The 18,582-nt window shown below is 40.1% G+C and overlaps 1 protein-coding gene across 1 annotated transcript in view; it reads left to right on the top strand.

Annotated features, from left to right (window-relative positions):
* Window positions 1-590: 590 nt before the first annotated feature.
* dlg3 (discs, large homolog 3 (Drosophila)) overlaps window positions 591-18,582 on the top strand; it is a 98,658-nt gene continuing 80,666 nt past the window's right edge. The window contains exons 1-5 of the mRNA XM_052066147.1: window positions 591-973; window positions 1,071-1,129; window positions 2,093-2,224; window positions 7,442-7,533; window positions 13,266-13,394. Coding sequence (XP_051922107.1) covers window positions 1,114-1,129; window positions 2,093-2,224; window positions 7,442-7,533; window positions 13,266-13,394 — 369 coding nt within the window. The 5' untranslated portion in view covers window positions 591-973; window positions 1,071-1,113. The remainder of the gene's footprint in view (window positions 974-1,070; window positions 1,130-2,092; window positions 2,225-7,441; window positions 7,534-13,265; window positions 13,395-18,582) is intronic.

Raw genomic sequence — 18,582 nt, 5'->3', positions numbered from 1 at the left:
CAGTGTCACTCTGGCTCTGTAATGGCCTTACAACTGAGAAAGCTTAACCTGACCTGTTGACTTAATGCTGCCATGGATGAACTACTTTCAAATTTTCTTGTCAACTGTTAACTTGATAAGTTACCACGATGACTTTAATTGCATCCCATTGACTCAAAATCTCTGATAGTGTTTTTGCTTTCACCGAGGCATCCTTCACTTGAACGTATTTAGCACATGTGTCAATCGTATTCACGTTCATTAACTACTCAAGTAGATGTTCAGAAAATTTGCACACAACCACAAACCATGAACAATGAACCAAGTGAAAACATTGACATTCAGGGAACCAACTACAAAACAATACAATATAATACAGTGTAATATCATATAGTATAATCCATGAAAATATTAACAGGTTAATCAAATAAATTACAAAAATGGTAATATCAACATAAGCATAACCCATCCAAAATTTTACATTTTCAACCAGGTTAGCCATGCCAAGCCATTGCCTTTCTCCATCTCGCCTCTAGAGGGCGCCAAAGTCTGTCACCGGTTCAACTAAAGCATTGAGGAGGATTGCGGCAGGGAGTGGGGGGGAAAGCCTATACAGTACAGTATTAGACCAAAAAAGGAGGGGAACATAGCGTCGTTGATGGAGTAGCATGCAGTAAAAAGAGATCTTATTTGCGTCCTCCCGACGACGACGTGTGGGCGTGGGGCTGCACCACCACAAGGACTGCTGTGGTGGAAGGTGTGGACCCACCAGGACCGGGCAGTACTGTGTCGAAATCCTCTAACCTCGGAGGCGCGGCATGACGAAGAGGAAGAAGAGGAGGGAGGAATGGGAGAGGGAGGAGGAGACGGAGGAGGAGGAGGAGGAGGAACACTCCCGCACAACTACCAGGTCGTCTCTCTGGACGCAAACTTAGGCAAAAAGTTGACATAAACTCAACTCTCAATTGTTGGAAGGTAGAGGACGTCTGCACGAGTGACTCACGTTTTTAGGCGGGAAGAGGAAAGAGCTCTTTTGTGGCTTCTTTGCTTAAGCTAGCGACCGTTACTGACTCATTTTCACCTCGTAAAAGATAAAACAACCGAGGCGTTGGGATTCATGAAGTTGGAGACGGCATGGTGCACAAATACGGTAAGTGGCGGTTGACAACTTTAATGACGTGTCAACAAGTTTTGTTGTTGTTGTTGTTCTTCTTCTCGTCCAAACTGGAAATGTTAATAGACAGGATTGTTGTGCTTTCGGGTGTTGTGGTGACGCGTTCGGGTGTTGTGGTGATGCATTCAGGTATGTTTCGTGCGAGTACGTTCGGTGGAGGGAAAGTGGAATCTGCGGATGGAGTTCACAGCCGCTGATTTCCACAAGCAGATGTGTGTTATACTGCTCATATTTTTGTGGGGATGTGTAGAAATATACAGAATGTTACTATAAGGGCATGCTCCTCAACAAAATATAGCTTTAATGACGCGTCAACAAGTTTTGTAGTTGGTCTTCGTCCAAACTTTGAGAAACGTTTAAAGGAAGGCTAGTGATGGTAGGTGGTGGTGGTGGTCTGTGCGAATACCTCAGGTGAAGGGAAAAAATGTGGAATCTACCAATGCAGTTCACAGGCGCTAATTTCCACAAGCAGATGTCCACTGTACTGTTAATATTTAAAAAAATATATATTGTATGTTAACAGACAGGAAAATCTCAATCAATTAAAACATTAATGATGTGTCAACAAGCCCAGTTGGTCTTTGTCCAAACCTTAGAAACAGTTAAAGACAGGATGGAGGTGGTTGTGATAGTAGCTGTGGGAGTGGTGCTGCATTCATGCACTGTAGTTGTATTGGCACATTTATACTGATTGTTAGCAGTCAAGGAGGGAGATACCAGATATTCATAGTCAAAATCCATTTTCAATAAAAGGGAAAATATGTAGAAATGCCTTTCTGTATACCATATGTGTATTGAACAGGTTTTCAGATTTGCAGAATTTTGTCGTCATCGTGAAGGTGCCCCACAGTAATTTACTGCTGGTAGAAGTGCGTGTAGGTATGTTGAAGTAGTGTTTGTGTCATGTAATCCTAAATCACTTTTGTTTTGTTGCTGTAGACACCGAGCGAGCAGCAGGTCTGCTCAGACGATACCAGGCCAGCTTGACTAGTCCAGACGAGCAGGCCCTTAAGATCAGTGTGGGCAAAGTGTCCGACATCCTGGGTAGCCAACTCTTCCAAGCGCTTCTTGGTAAGGAAAAAAAACCTCCCCATCACATTTGCTATCCTGAGAAGTCATCCAAAAAAGCTACATCAGTTTTCCCCAACCTTTATTGAGCTAAGGCACTTTTTAGAATATTCCTTTGTGGTATTAGTATTAATAATATAATAAGTAAAACATTTTAAAGCATTCTTGGGTTCTTATGTCCTCATTCACACAGTTCTCCAAATAAACAGTATTTTTGTCACTCCCTGTTGAAGTTCACTGTAAAATTTACACATAAAACAAAATAAAATTAAACATTACATATTTAAACACCATCTAACATCTAAAAATGAAAAAAATCTTAACACTATTGTACTTTGTGTAATGCGATACGCAATAGGCTAACAGGAATGAGCATGGATGTCATGATAATTCTAAACCTTCAAGCAAGAGCTACTTTAAAACACAGGGCGCAGCAACACATACAAGCAGAGCATAAAGCAACTCAGGCAATATGTTGAGTTTTTTTCACCTATTGCGGTTGTGTTTGGAATCTATTCCCAGCGGGATTTGCTGTAAAGTGTCAAACTGAGGGCACGCTACCTTGTTATTGGGCAGTCACAGAATGTCAACGGGGGTTACATAAAGTTACTCTCGATCTCTGCACAGTTAAGAAAGAGACCATTCACAAGACCATACAATGCCTATGTGTATGTGCTTTGCCAATTAACGCAGACTATCTATGGAATAATAAACTCAGACTTTCAGACTTTTCACTTCCTGATTTTTGGTTTTTCTTCCTGGACTGGGTGGTCAACAACAATCGGCCTACTTTGTTGGACTACACTGTTGACTCACCAACTTCCAGAAAGCAAGAGTCATCCTTTTGAATAAATGTGACTAACCCCGCAATGCTCTTGTGCATATGAAGCATTTCTACAAAAGGCTTGTTCAATATCCTACATTTTTCTAACGAGGGCTGACATTTTACACCTTTAATTTATGAAGCACATGAATATGAAACTATCGGTTTTGGTAAATATATGCCAAGCAGTTTTATACTGTATATTTATTCAGAATATATGAATTAGTTCAGCAGCATAATCACTACATCTCTACATTCAGAACTTAAGCCACGTCTAAGCCAAGTGTTAACTTGACTTTTCAATTTGATATCGGAATTTTATTCTACCAGATATTGGCTTCATATTGTCACCAATATGAGCAAACATAAGCGGGAAATGGCGCCCGTTGGGTTTAACCAAAAACGAATTAATATTTTCTTAAATGCTCCTTTGTCAAGTAACGTTCCGCCCTGATCTCTGATGGAGTTGACTCACCGCTTCTCAGCATTCCTTGTCATTACTTCGGAGCTTTGTCTGTCCACACTCAAGTTTTCAGACTGGACAGATTATGGACTAACATGATTTAAAATGATGGTCGGCAGCCGTTAGGAGCGGGTGGGTTGAAATGAAGGCACCCACTGCTTTACAAAGAATCCCTTCATTATGCTCTGTGTTCGCGACAATGGAATTGGAGGTGACTTTCGGCTTGTCCCATCGGGGCTTGGCACATTAGAGCAGTTAATTGGCTTACTTTCTTTCAGACACTCGAAGATTTCTTTCATCCATCCATTTTCTAATCCGCTCTTTTTTTTTTCCTCACGAGGGTCGCGGGCATACTGGAGCCTGTCCCAGATATCTTCGGGCAGTAGGTGGGATACAACCTGAACTGGTTGCCAGCCAATCACAGGGCTCACAGAGACAAACAGCCATTCATACTCACAATCACATCTAGGAACAGTTTAGAACAGTGGTCCCCAACTTTTTTTGTGTCACGGACCGGTTGAGACAAATACCGGTACATGCTGTTCGCAGACTGGCAACCATTTTTGTTCACTGCTTTTATATTGCCAGTTTTAAAGCACTGCTATTGACAACCAAGATAATTATAGAGTAATTCAACATCTTATTCACATTCATTCATTTCAAACAGTGTTATTCTACTGCACAGCAAATGTAGAATAAAATAAAATAACAGTGAACTATTAAAAAAATGGACCAATTAGGAATATATATTTTTAAATATTTTGTATTTTTCTATTTTATTCTGTACTGTGTGCAGTTCACTTTTGAAATTTTTTTTTGACAATGCAAATACTTTTTCTACTTCTTCCATCCAAACTTTGTTGCTGTACATTGCAAATTTCTCCTTTGTGAGACAATAAAGGTTTTAAAAAATCTTATCTTAATGTAAACATTATCATTTTTGAAGTTACGATCCTACATACGGCGTTAGCATCATTGCGACTTGCGAAGACAACAATATTGATTGCTGCTTTCATCCCGTGGCTGCCGGCTAGTTATTGTATCTTATACCTTAACTTCCTGTCCTGTATTTTAGTTGAGGCTTGGAGCAAGGATTCGGATTCCCTCCGAGGATTCCAAACATTCTTGACAAAGAACATTCCATTTGAGAGCAGGTAGAGAAAGAAAATAATAAAAATAAACCTCCTAAAGCTGCTGTGCCAGTCGCTGCCAGGGCTCAGATTCCGGCCTTTTTGAGTCTTGGGTCATCCAGTTCTGTGTGGTGGTGTTTTCTCTTGACATGTTGGGCTTCAATGGGCTCGTTCCTTTAATTGGACATGTGGTTTGCATTACTGAGGTTAAACATTTCTCACCGGTCTTGGTCTTCTCCTCTGCTACTTGCCTTCACAGGCTCGAGGCCACATGGGGTGGGTCTGTTTCAACTGCTTCATGTTTTTTTTCTAGCTATTTGTGGCATTATTTTTTTCTGTAATTCAGATTTTTGAAGGGGGTTTTTATTTACTTTTGAATATGACATTATTTTTTTATTTTATTGTACTATTTATTCATATTTGTTCATTTGTTTCAATTGTATAACCTTAATATGTTATAAATGTTCATATTCAGTGAGTTTAAAATGATGTTTAAGTGTTACAAAACAAGTCATGAAAATTATATTGGATGTTTAGTGTATATTTTCTTAATACCTAGTTGTTTCATATTAATTTGTAAAAAATATATGCTTACTTATTGTTCATTATTTTAGTGCTTGTTTTTTAAATTTTTATTTTTCTCCTTTTTTTCCCAAACGATTTTAGGTCTTTTATTTTGTTTTATTTATTTTTTGTTGTAAAGCGAGTGCCTGATTTGTGTGGCCACTTGTTGCTTGGTTGCACTGTCAGGAACAAAAGCTGCCTTCACTGTCCATTCACTCTTTTGTTCTAACAAAAGTGTGTGTGTGTGTGTGGGGGGGATGACGCTTGGTTTGGGAGGGCGGGGGATGACGCTTGGTTTGGAGTGGGGGATCCCCATCTTAAATTAATTGTAACGCTAAATGTTGCAGGGAATATTTTATTGAGGGGGTGGGGTATTGAATGGTTTCGGCCTGGCTTGTATTTGTGACCTAGTTTTCCAATGAATGTGTTATTCCGGTAAGCTCCATTATATAGAGGGCAGGGTCACATTCTTGTTTTTGTGATTCCCCCAAACAAGCATAAGAGAGAAGTCCATTCCAATTGAATAGACTCGACAATAAGAGGAGGCCCACCACATCCAAACACACTAATCCTGCATGTAGCGTCTTTTTTAGGAAATGATCAGCCCCCACTGCCCTCCTCATGACTGTGTCAACAACTTTTCATCAGTCCTTGCCCTAACATCAAAAAGGCTTTCTGGCTAAGATGATGTTATTTTTCCTCCCTGGAAAGGAATGCATGTGGTCTGTTCGGGTTGGAAGGTTTCTCTTTAAAAAATATTTTTTTTTTATTTTCTTGGGGAAAGTCTATATTCGGTGTCATCAGCGTGTAGTCTGATGTCTGAAAACATGCAGCGAAAACCAGATAAAGCACTCACGCTCTCTACCTAAGGTAAAGTACAATACAGATTAGGGATTTCCCGATCACGTTTTTTTGGCACTCAAGTCCAAGTCTTTGGTTTTAAGTGTCTGCTGATACTGAGTACCGATTCAATAGCTTGGCAATACATTCAGAAAAAAAGAGTATGCTTCCAATTTTTCTCATATTAAGTAAGAAATATACGTACATCAATGTTTATACAGTATATTGTTATATATATTTCTATTATTGTGGACCATCCCACCAAAAGCTGGCATTCCATTGTTGCTGCTGAAAAACCTGAATCATTATCAACACACCTTGGATTAGCAAAATTGACCAAGCTCATTCATATCAACGGCCTATGACACACAGGGCCAGTCGGGCTGCTCATTGAGCGTGCACCAAGCATGGCCTCTATTTAAAAAAAAAAAGAAAAAGAAAAAATATGTAATTCTTCTTAAAATAACTTTCCAATGAACGACAATATTATTCTGTTGGTTAGCACAGTGGTGTATTCGTTAGTTCTCACAGTCAAGAAATGTGTTTTTGAATCTCCGTTGAATCATATTCTAAATATACTAATAAAAATATTGAATATTAATTTCATTTTTTATTAATTTATTGACTCCTAAGACTTTCATGACCCTCACCAGATTTTTTGGTAAGTGCTGAACCTACCAAAATAAAGAGTAACCTCTTCTGATACTAGACAAAAAAACATGGGTTAATAATATATTTAGAGTTGATTCGCAGGGAATAGGGACCAGGATGGCCCATGATTAGTGAAAATCTCCATCTATTTGACAGAAGAAAAATGTTATTTTATATTTTAAAACATAAATTGTCCGATTAATTGATTGTCAGTATTTTTTTTCTGCCAAAAAATTGTATCAGCCTGAAAAAAATCCATATCAGTTGGGCCCTACTTTCTTACTCCTTACCACAAAATATATTCAATTTATACCACACGGTACACACTCTGTTCAAGTGTGAGTTGCCTAAGCTTGTTGGACTTGTCACGTGTTGGCATTTTTTGCCCTCATGGCTTTTTCCCCAAGATTGACAACCCAATCTTTATCTTTTACTCAAAAACTGTGTTGATCTCAACTCATAAGTGATGCACACCGCCAATTACTGGCGTCTGTTTGTAGTGCTTCACAAATTTGAATGAATTTCTCTTTGCACTTTGCAACTAAGTCATCTCATTCAAAAGCCAGATAAAGGTAGCTCTTGATCATGTGGAACCACAGCATTCATATAAATTCCCACTTGAACGGTTGCCAAAAAAAAAGACAAACGACATGTCTTGGTTGACGCATGAATGTCTCTGCTAAAAAGTGTATGTGTGTAATGTTGCTATATATAGACTATAAAGGGTATTTTTTCTTCTCTTCCCATAGACATTCAAGAGTGTTACGAGGTGACCTTGCAGCTGAATGCGCAACAAAGTGCGCTAAAGGAAAAGGAAGAAAGCGAGAAGGAAGCGTGGGAGGTACATTTGCCGCCACTTGTTCCAGTTGGGAGCTTCAATGATTACATCTGCTGCCACATGTAGTACGTGTGCTACCGGCGCCTCTCGCTCACTCCTATGAGATGAGCGAAGTTGGACAAGAAGGTGGAGTCGGACTGGGTCAAAAGATGTGAGGTCCATTTGCACATCGTGATGAAGTCAGCCAGCCCTTTCATTAGGACTCTGTGTATTTTTAGCTTGGTGCACATGCACAAGTGCACTCGCGCACAGAGAAAGAGTTGAATATTTCAAGGGGAAGACTGCATTATGGACAGATATTTGGCAGTGTGTGTCTATTGGTATTCACTGTTACATATACAGTGTTTTATATTGGAGAAATCTTGAGGCTAACCTCCAAATAAGAATGCCACAAAAAGCATATTCATGGTTTGATATTCCTCGATATTTTTGCAGTCTATCCTCCGTTATTTGTTGTGAAAGACTCCAATTTGCTCCCTTTGAAGTCGTTGAGGAGCTTCATTTAAACCAAAGTAGTGCTCTGCCACCATTTGTGATATCTTTGTACGCAGGGAAATATGTTGAAGTAAATCGAGGATTTTTATTTGGACAAATGTGGTGCTTTGGTACCTAAGAAATATGTTTGTCAATTGAGAATTTTCAATTGGACAAATATAGTGCTTTGTCGCTATCCCGTGGTAAATGGGTTGAAGTCAATTGCAGAGTTTCACTTGGCCAAAAGTAGTGCTTTTTCAGCAACTCATGGCATCTTGGTACCAAAGAAATATGTTGAAGACAATTTCAGAGCTTTGTTTATACAAAAGCAGTGTTTTGCCACCCCTTTATGTCATCATGGTATAGAACGGGGGTCGGCAACACGTGGCTCCAGAGCCGCATGCGGCTCTTTAGCGACATCTAGTGGCTCCCTGAAGCTTTATAAAAAATTTTGAAAATGGAAAAATATTTTGATAGGAGGCTAATATAGCTCAAATAGATATAGATACATGTTGCAGCTCCGAAAGGAGAGCTGTGGTGTTGGTTTTTTAAAACGTACACTTTATTTATGCTTTTAACAGTCTCGACAAACACAGACATGTCTGCGTCCGACTCCATGCCTTCTCTCTTCTCGTTCGACACGAGAGGTGTTCAAAGACGGCCTCAGAAAAACGGAAATTAGTGATCATTTCACTGACACTAAGAAAAGCGAAAATAATGCACCAAAAGAAAAAAATCAAGCGAGGGAATCACAAAATAAATTCTATGGGGGCGTTTGTGAACACACAACAAAGGAATGAATAACAAACAATTCTGAGACACTCCAGTCTCTTACATACATGCAGCATGTGTTTCCTTCATTGTAAGTTTTATAGAAGGCTTTTATTTTTTTGCGGCTCCAGACATATTTGTTTTTTGTTTTTTTTGGTCCTATATTGCTCTTTCAACATTTTGGGTTGCCAACCCCAGGTATAGAACTATTTGAAATCTATTGAGTTTCATTTGGACAAAAGTAGTGCTTTGCCACCATTTTGTGCCATCTTCCTACCAAGGTCATTTAAATCAATGAAGGAGTTTCGTGTCGACATAATTCCTGCTTTACTACCTCTATGTGTCATTTTGCTTCCAAGGAACTATGTTGAGATGAATTGAAGACCTTCATTGAGACACCATAGTTCTCTTTCATCTTGTGGCATCTTGATACCAAGAAACAATATTGAGGTCAACCGAGGAGTTTCATTTGGACAAAGTTGATGCTTTCCTGCCATCTTGTGGCATGTCGGTGCCAAAGAACTGTGATAAAGTGAGTTGAGGAGTTTAATGAAATTGACATTTTTTTGTCATTGCACATGTTCCAAGTACAGAACCATGAAATTCATTTCACAGTTTCAACCTGTCCAAGAAACATCATTCATTTGAACAAAAGTAGTGCTTTGCCATCATCCTGTGGGATCTATAAGCAATTATAAACCTTCTCTTGCCCATGAGTTGAATTTGACAGCCCCTGTGCTGGGTTGTATGAGGCTTAAGTCTCGTGCGGTCCATCTTAGGTCAGTCTAAATCGGGCTTTTATGTTGATCATGTAAAGGTGACTGCGAATGGCGTGTAGACCGAGAGGTCAAACTTCTGGCTGATGTCATTCTTCTGTGCTTCACTGCCTCGCTTGCTCGCCAATCACCTAATGGCAATATGTTGTTTGACTTTTATGTGGTAAGTCGCAGATGGATTATGTTCAGTGTTGTTTGTTTTCCTGCATTACAGTGGGAAGTAGAAAATAAATTACCTAGAATATAGAAGAAAAACATAAACAACTTCAATAAGCTTGAATAGCGCAGTATGTTGTGGCTTTTGGCTTGTTCCAACAAACAACTTCAACTTCATTAAACCGTTTTATTGATCAAGATTCTCTTTTACTAAATTTTTCTGTGAATACAGTGCAATATTTTATCTTGACTAAAAACACAAACTATCCACCGGCTTGATAGACCACAATAACTTTGGTATTTTTTCAGAATCTGAGTGGTTGGTATGCGCAAAACTAACTATCTGTCTAGCTAGCTAGCTATTTGGGAAGTGTCTTGAGAAATGTACTCCACATGTTTGCACATTATTTTTAATGCTAAGTCTGTAATAACCAAAACATGTGTGTGTTTAAAAAAAAAAGGAATAATTTATTGCTTGTATTTGTTAAAAAAATACATGGGAATCAGAATCAGAATCATCTTTATTGCCCAAGTATGTAGAACACACAAGGAATTTGTCTCCGGTATAACACGCTGCATTAGTATCATCGTAAACAACAACGAAGAGTATGTGGGGGAAAAAGATCGTATAAGAAATCGCAATACTGGGGAAGTCGGGGTGGGGGTATATAGAATTAGATTAGCTTTCAAAATCATTCAGCACGACAGTAGCCAATCAGCGGCTATGTGTGCGGCTCATTTTTTTCCGTGTCAGTCAGCTGCTAAACATTGGAACCGTCACACAAACTCAAAAGTGCATCTTCATTCTGGGTCACTAAGCTTCTTCCTCCAGTCGCCGTCGTGAGCCGCCCTGTTTTTCGCCTAATTCGCTGCGTAACATCCTTCCATGCATCCATGGCTGCCTTCCTCCAAGCTCGGTCTCTGGATCCCATCTGCTGCTTGTGGGGGGCCCGGGAAGCGTGAGGCTAATAAGGGATACAGCAGTGCTGGTGGGACGCCGGAGATAGAGAGCAAGTGAGAGATGGAGAGAGAGCGGGCTGCTTAATGGGCACCCAGCGAGGAGCTCATCTGTATTCCGGCCGTGTCGTCACCTGGGCGGAGGATGGGAGGGAAACCAAATGAGTCTGCACATTCCTTGGTGTGCTACAAAGAGAGGGAAATAGCCGCTGCTTACAAATGCAACGTCAGGCCTTTTCCTGCCTCAATTTGAGGCAGAGGTGCTACGAAGGCTGGAAAGGGAGCTTTGAGCGAGTCAAAAGCAATTATTCTGTTTTATGAATGGCAAAAGGTGGACAGCAGGTTTGTTGTAGCTTGTGCCATCTAGTGGAAGAGCATTTTGTTGCTCCGCTTGTCATTATACATCAATGGCATAGATAGATGAACAAGGATACTACAGTAGATTACCTGGGAACTGGGCCTGGCTGATCGTGATTTTCTCATACTTTTGCCATTTCCAACACTTGGCAAATCTATTTGAAAAATATGTAATGAATAAAATAATGCATTTTTGGGCTTCTTACCACTTACAACAATAAGCATCTAAATGACAGGCTGAAAATTTGACTGTTTTCCAATACTTTGCCCTTTTGTATTTCTTGACAACTGGGAGAAAAATTAGCAAAAAGCAACATTTTTTTTGGAGTGGGTGCAAATTTTTGTCATTATCCTATGTTGTATATGTTAATGTATAAAAAAAGCCCAATTGTTGGACAAGTTTAAAAGAGCTAAAATCAGCAGATTAAATTGAATGGGCAAATTTACAAATGCAGATTTGTGAGTCAGTTCTGTTTCCAATTCACTCAAGCGGTAGTGTAATGGAAGTTTGCTCGTCATCTTAAATTTTGGCTTTCAAAATATTATTGACCAAGTGACTGCTTGTAAGTGGAGAAACGATACATCGGGGCATTCGTACCTCAGGTACGAGTGAACAACCATGATATCTGGTTGTTTTAGTCAGGATTATGCTGGAATGTACTCTCACGAGCTACATTTGAGTTGCCTTTTAAAAACCAATCTTCAGTTTTGTAAATTCCTGGTTTCTTGTCATGGAAACTCTTGTAACTCAAGGTGATCACATTTTGATAATTAGCTGGTCAACTATTTCCTTCTGCATCAAAGCATTGGGGCGATCGGTTTTGAATGAAACCGGCTTACTCAAATGTACGGTATGTCGACTGTTAATCTTGAGGTGACATCATGCCACACAGCTCCTGCAAAGTGAGGGAGTGGCGGAGTTTAACTATCCTTTTCGGATAATTCAGTTGTTCGAGAGAGTTAACTGATTTGTTCTCAAGCAATGTCCGCATTGTTCTATTCTTCATGTTTCATGACAAAATATTAATTTTCAAATTCATCTAACCCTTCCACATTTCTCAACGGATTTAAAGCATTTCAGTATCAAAATGTAGAACGTGTGCGGGATATCTTTTTTACTCATTCAGAAATTCTCAATTAGCCGAGAGTTCATAAATTCCAATTTCGAAATTCCCCTTTGTAATTTTACCGTGTCTTTCCAAAATCCTCAATCGATTCAAACATCCCATCACCAAAAAGGGTTCACTTCAGCCAGGACATGAAGGCTTCTTTTTTACAGAGTTCAACAATTCTTTTTTTGCATTCCTTCCACACATTCCATGATAAAATTCCCCAATGAAAGTCAACATTCAATCAATCCCAAATTTGTTTTGACACACATCTGGCTTGCCTTGCTTTGCATTTCTATAAATGCACACTTTCCGCTTCCAAACTGCCCCGTTAACTCTCACGAGCAAAGCCTCAACCAGGAGCCACTTGGCGTTTTTTCCTAAACACTGCCCTCTGCTGTACTTGAAGGCACACTGTGGGTTAATCGTTGCAGTAATGAACCCAAGAGATGTCAATGAATTTACTGGATCTATATGGGAACGTTTACTTTTGCAATAGCACATTTTCTTGAACAAATAGAACTGTAGAAACAATAAAACTGCAATGTAGTGCAGGTACGTATGATGAAACGAAATATGCAGTTCGTCATATAGCTTTGAAAAGCTTTTCAAAGTGTTTTTTATCTTAAACAGCTATGTTATTGTTTTCTCCTTGCTCCACGGGTGGGGGGGGGGGTAGGGGGTAAAAAACCAACAAACAAAAAGTTGAGTGAATTTATGACAACTTAAGAAAAATAGTTTGTTTCAAAATTCCAAAGTTCTTTGGGCGAAGAACAACATTTCAAGTTAAACTGAAGGAATTACTTAAGTCATGAAGCCAACTCAATTTTTCTAAATTTTGGATCACTTGTATATAGTTTTGAGACAAGAAATTAATAGTTAAAAATTTCAGGTTGCATTAAATGAATTACTGTATTTGCATGAGTCAAAGCTCAAATACAGTATTAAGTGTGACAGGAAAAAAAATGCATCCAATTTTTTACATTCCAAGCTTCCTAACAGAATCGCATGCTTCTTCATGTTGTGTGACTCCCAGCAAGGAAGCTAGCGTGTTTATTTCTCCAAATTCTCTCAAAACTCTTTTTTGATTTCTCAGTTAATTATAATAAATCAACATTTATTTGTCTTCTCGGAGAAACCGGTGGAGGCGGATGAGGAAGAGAAGGAAGGTGTTTGCCGCGTCCGAGTGACTTGCAGAGGAAGTGATCACAAGGTGGAGCGAGTGTGCGCCCTGGTGACTCGATCGCACGTTGATTCGCCAAAGGTGAGTTTTTTTCACTTTATTTTTTTTAAATGATGATGATGTTGATGGTACCCCCTCTCGTGGTGCTTGAAGATGAATTAAGTGTTCAAACAAAGATATGCGGCATTTTGACGTAAAAATCGTAAAAAGGGGGGAAAGTTACAATCCAACGACGTCACAGACCAATTGCCATATCAAATGAAGTAATTGCTTCCTTGGTAATTGTTATATTAATTAATTAAAATATATGAGCATGGATTACTATTTCACTTTATCAAAATAAACTATTTTACCCCTCCCCAACAAAAAAACAAATAGAAATAAAACAAGCAATTTTACAACAAATTAAAAACTGTTGATGTTAAATAACTCTAGAATTAAGTAATTGGTTAAAGAATTATAGAACCTTATTGTTTTTGTATGTGCTCTGCAACCATTTTAGGGTGTAGCCCGCCTTCTGCCCAAAGTCAGCTGGGATAAGTTAGAGCACGACCCTTTTCAGGATAAGTGGTGTTGAAAATGGATGGATTATTTTTACTATTAAATGAACAGAAAAAGACAAAAAATGTCAAATAAACATTCATTCTTTGGGACTCATGTAAATTTTGACAATTTGTTGGCCGGGCTGGTCTCAATTCCCTGCAAATAGGGAGGATCAACAGTACAATAATCAATTTGTTTGAATAGATCTATTGGTCCAGCCTCTGATCAGATCTATGATCGGTTTTCCTTTTTTGTCAACCTGCTGATTGGTGATCAGCTCCAAAATCCTGATTGTGTAAAGCTTACAAAACACATAAATGTATTAAAAAACACACAAAAAAACCACTCTAGTGGGTTCCACCTACATTTCTGTGATTTTTGTTGTCATCTTGCACCAAAAACATGAGGATGGATTTATTTATTTATTTCCCCCCTTGTTTTGTGGTGTTAAACGGTAACACCACACGTGTCTCATCGCATACTGTACTCGCTCACATTCCTAGATGGATGCGTTTGATCGCGAGTTGCTGGATTTGTGTGTGTGTGTGTGTGCGTGTGTGCGTGTGTGCGTGCGTATGTGTTGAGACTCTCTGTATAGCTTGAAAAAGGGAGTGGAGGATGAGCAGGCAGTGAATGGGAGGGAGAAATGGAGTGGGGTGGGGGATGGGGAGAGAGAGAGAGACTGGGTGCAGTGCAGAGCTGGAACCGACAGCCGGCGTTACCATGGAAACCACATTCCTCCCCCGCCTGCATCCCTACTGACTGCTCTACCTCTCGATCTGGCTCGCTCTGCTTCCCTCTTGCTTTCGTTGCTTTTTAAAAAAATAATTGTGCTCTTATTTGTCCGAACCTACATCTTGCTAGTAGCCCTGGATCTCATCAACCATTTGCCCCAGCGGGTGCAGGCCAGCCGCTGCAAGGCGAGCGCGCAGAACACAGTTTGTTCTCCTGCCTCCTCGTGCACTGATGGGCACATTTTGTTTTCTCTGCGTCTCGTCTATTTTCTTCTCTCTATTTTTACTCCCCCGTCCCGCCCTCCCCTTCTCGCTTCTGTTGAGCAGCATGCTTCACTGATGCCCCCTCTAGTCATCGCCATTCTGCCCACACACAGGGCAACTTTCTCCCCCCCACCTCACTTATGGCGACTTTGAACGTGTTTACCGCGGTTCGGGGGGAGGTGGGGAGGCATGGTTTCTGGTGAATTTCCATGAAAAGTTAAGCTGGGGAATTTTGTGGTTTGACCAGCAACCCAATCGAAATGGTGGTGAAAAGTGGATTCGGAGTTGGTTTATTTTATGTTGTGTGCCATTCCCTCCGTGGAGGGAATGGCCTCTTTATTGGCCTCGGTGTCAGGGAACAGTCTCAAATGAATTTTGGACGCTACTAAAAGATTTTCCCACTACATGTCTGTCATTATAAGATGTAACTGTTGTATTAACTTTCATCAATGCACGGACAAGCCGCTTTGTTGCTTGTGCGAGTCTGCTAATCGATACCAGTATTGATTTACGATGCGATATGATGCTGCAAGTGCAAGTACAGTGTCTCAGTTGACTGACGTATCAGCCATATGGATGTGTTTTTTTTTAACTTTTATACACACATATTTATACCGTATTTTGTAGATATATACTTTTTTTTAAATCTCGAGCCGGATATCAAATTTATCGAACAAATGGCTTTTACACAAAGCCATCGATGCATTGTTTAGATCACTGTTTTGTAAGGAAGCTACTAGTATTAGGACACATGCCTACTAGTTGGGCCTAGAAGTGTTACTAGAGTAACACAGTAGTTTATGAGTATGGTGTGATTGCATGCTAGTGGCACTAGTAATGTTAAAACATGAGTCACTGAAAGAGAATCATTTTTTGAGTAAGCCCCAGTTGCTCTATTAGTTTGCTGAATTGTCTAAATAGTCAGGGCGAAGAGCTAACTAGTAACTGGATAACAAGCATGTGGAATAAATGCTGGAACGGCATTCCATATTTGTGAGTCTTGCATCCTCAAACCCATCCATGTTCCCCACTTTTTTTTTTTTGCTGCAAGAGAGAGCTGGCCCTTTAAACCTCCCTCACTACCGATCTGCCTTTTAAGGTGTTGCATCCGGTCAGGTGACAAACTAGTGGTCACATGGTTTGCCATAGAAATGCCTCGAAATGACTCAATGCAAAGGTCTGCATCGGTTGGGGGTGGGGGGGTTCTGGCATTGTAACACGCTCATTACGATACCCGTGCGAGCGCGTGTGTTTTCCAGGGTGTCCAGGTGGGTTTACATAATAAGGCAAGCTGATGCTGTGCGGATTGCACGGCGCTTTGCCCGCTAGGCAACGCGTGGAGAAAAAGAAGGGGAAACGTCTGCGCTGAAAAGCGGGCAGATAATTCCGTCCGCCTTGTGCCGTAAATCACACGCCAAAGTCTTTTTCCCGTGGATCAGAGGTCACCGCTTTCATTTTGCCAAGATAAATCACCTAGCGCGTGCCCCCCCACGTCCCCAATTCGAGCTGTTTAATTGGGCGCAGTGTTCATCAACGTTTGTGTGCACATAAAAAGAGAAAAGAGAGAGGAAGCGACTGCAGGCTTGCAGATTGCGCGCTAAAGCATGTGGGGTGGATGCTCTGCTCATTTCTCAAACCTGCTGTGAGTCACACAGGAGGATTTTCTTCATAAAAGGTTAGTACGTATCGATGTGCGTCTACGTACGCATTAATCACTCGGAATCATCCTAGCCGTGGAATTCAAGCGGGACAAACACGCCGGGCAGGGTTTCTGTTCTCCTGGCACGTGTATCTTATTGCTGTCATTCATGAAACCAGTGGTTATCAACTGGTGGGTCGGGACCCAAAAATGGATCGCAGACAGAGGACAAAAAAATTACAGGGTATGATATTTTCAAAAGTAATGGCTGAAGTCATATTTTGACAAAAACATTTTTTTTTTGCCTCAAACATCTCCTCAGGATGATGGCCTCCTCTGCTAAAATCGGCTACATCCTGCGTGAACACTTTCATACACCCAGTAAACTGATAACATGATAAGCTGTCACTGTAGTAATCGCTGTCACTGAAAGGCTGAAACATGTCATTCATTTCCACTTCTTAGATGAAACGAGTAATATATTTAAACTAATCAGTATTTGGTTACATTTTTAAAGATTTCTGACAAAAAATAAAAAAGTGTCATTATTTTTAGAGGGTCCCAATATGACATTTCATCAATACAGATGGTATTAGAATCAAGGTTATTATAGTTATAGTATAATGAATGAAATGCATAAAACGGAAAAAGCGTTTTCGTCCGCGAAATAAAATCAAAAATGAAAATAGTAACGGAAACTACATTTCACATTGATAACACGAACTAAAACTACCTATAAGTGCAGTGATAAAGTCCTTCTTTTTCGTTTTTGTCAATTAACATCAGGCATGAGCCTTTGGGGTTTATTTTACTGGACAAGGCATGTCAAACGGCGCTTAAAAATTGTAGATTAGATCACTTTACACAATAGTTTTTTTTTTTTTAATTTTATTAAATCTTGCACTCAACAAATACAGTATATCACATCGATATTCCTGATGCCGGTTTTATATCAGGAAAAGCATATTTTGAATTTGACAACAAATTTAGACGCTCCGCTCGAGTGCCTCTGTGCCTCTTTTATTACATAACCGCGAGACAAGTATACCGCTATGGTTCTTCATCTGACTGCATCGAGTGGTAAATTCATCCGAGCAGAGAACATTCCAGATTCAGGCCAAGGCTGCCAGTGTTGCACCATGTGCTCCCTAATGTGTGCCATGATCAATATGCTTACATCTTCCTCTCAAGCTTCTTTGCAAGCCCCGCCCCCAGCACCGTTCTGGTTGGCTCCATTTTGTGGCTTGCCGCCCCGCAAATCCACAAACTCAAGAGGTGATTGTGCTCTTTTGATTTTTAGTTCCACTCTTGCTACGAGGTAAACCTCTGTAGGTTGGAGTGAGATAGTATCATTAAAAAGAAGCGAGCTACTCTTGCGTGTAATTAATTGTGGCTGAGCTTGCTATGCGTGCCTCGCGGACGGTCTGCAACGCATTGCAGATCCTGCTCGCTTATAGCAGGAAGTTTGCTTGCACTGACACATGACTGGAGATTAGCAAACAATTTGGGAATAAAGTTACATTTTGGGAAAAAAAGTTGTAATATTATTTAGAGATGAAAGTCCTCCGGAATTTCAAATTTTCATGAAATTTCCTCCGGAAAATTGATGAAATACTTCCTAAAATTAATCCGAATATTGGTTGACAACATTGAACGAACACGCGTTTGTGTTTGTTGTTTTGCTTTCACGAGCCAAGCCATGTTGCGACCCGAACACTACTAACCGTAACACGCCTGCCCTCGCATTGTCATGGCCTCGCCATATAAGATAAGATAAGATATCCCTTTGTTTGTCCCGCAATGGGGAAATTACAGTCAGAATTCAGAAAGGAAAACGCTGGGTATGGAGAGGGAAAAAAAAACACGCTCGAACTATCCTCTTCTGAGGATAATTTAAGTCCAGGATAAAAAAGACCCTATCTCGGAGATTTCAACATTTCGGCGAGAACGGAATGAATCATTGAATGTTGAGTATTTGAATAGCGTTCTGTGTAAACTAATTCATGCGTGATTGGCCAGGTACGGCCCCAGCGCAATGTTCAAACAGGTAGACAGGTAAGCTGTAATTTTCAGGAAAGTCCACTTTCAT

Source organism: Hippocampus zosterae, chromosome 1 (genome assembly GCF_025434085.1).
Source record: "Hippocampus zosterae strain Florida chromosome 1, ASM2543408v3, whole genome shotgun sequence".
Lineage (NCBI taxonomy): Eukaryota > Metazoa > Chordata > Actinopteri > Syngnathiformes > Syngnathidae > Hippocampus > Hippocampus zosterae.
The sequence above is the reverse complement of the archived record's forward strand: the minus strand, read 5'-3'. Positions and strand labels throughout refer to the sequence as shown.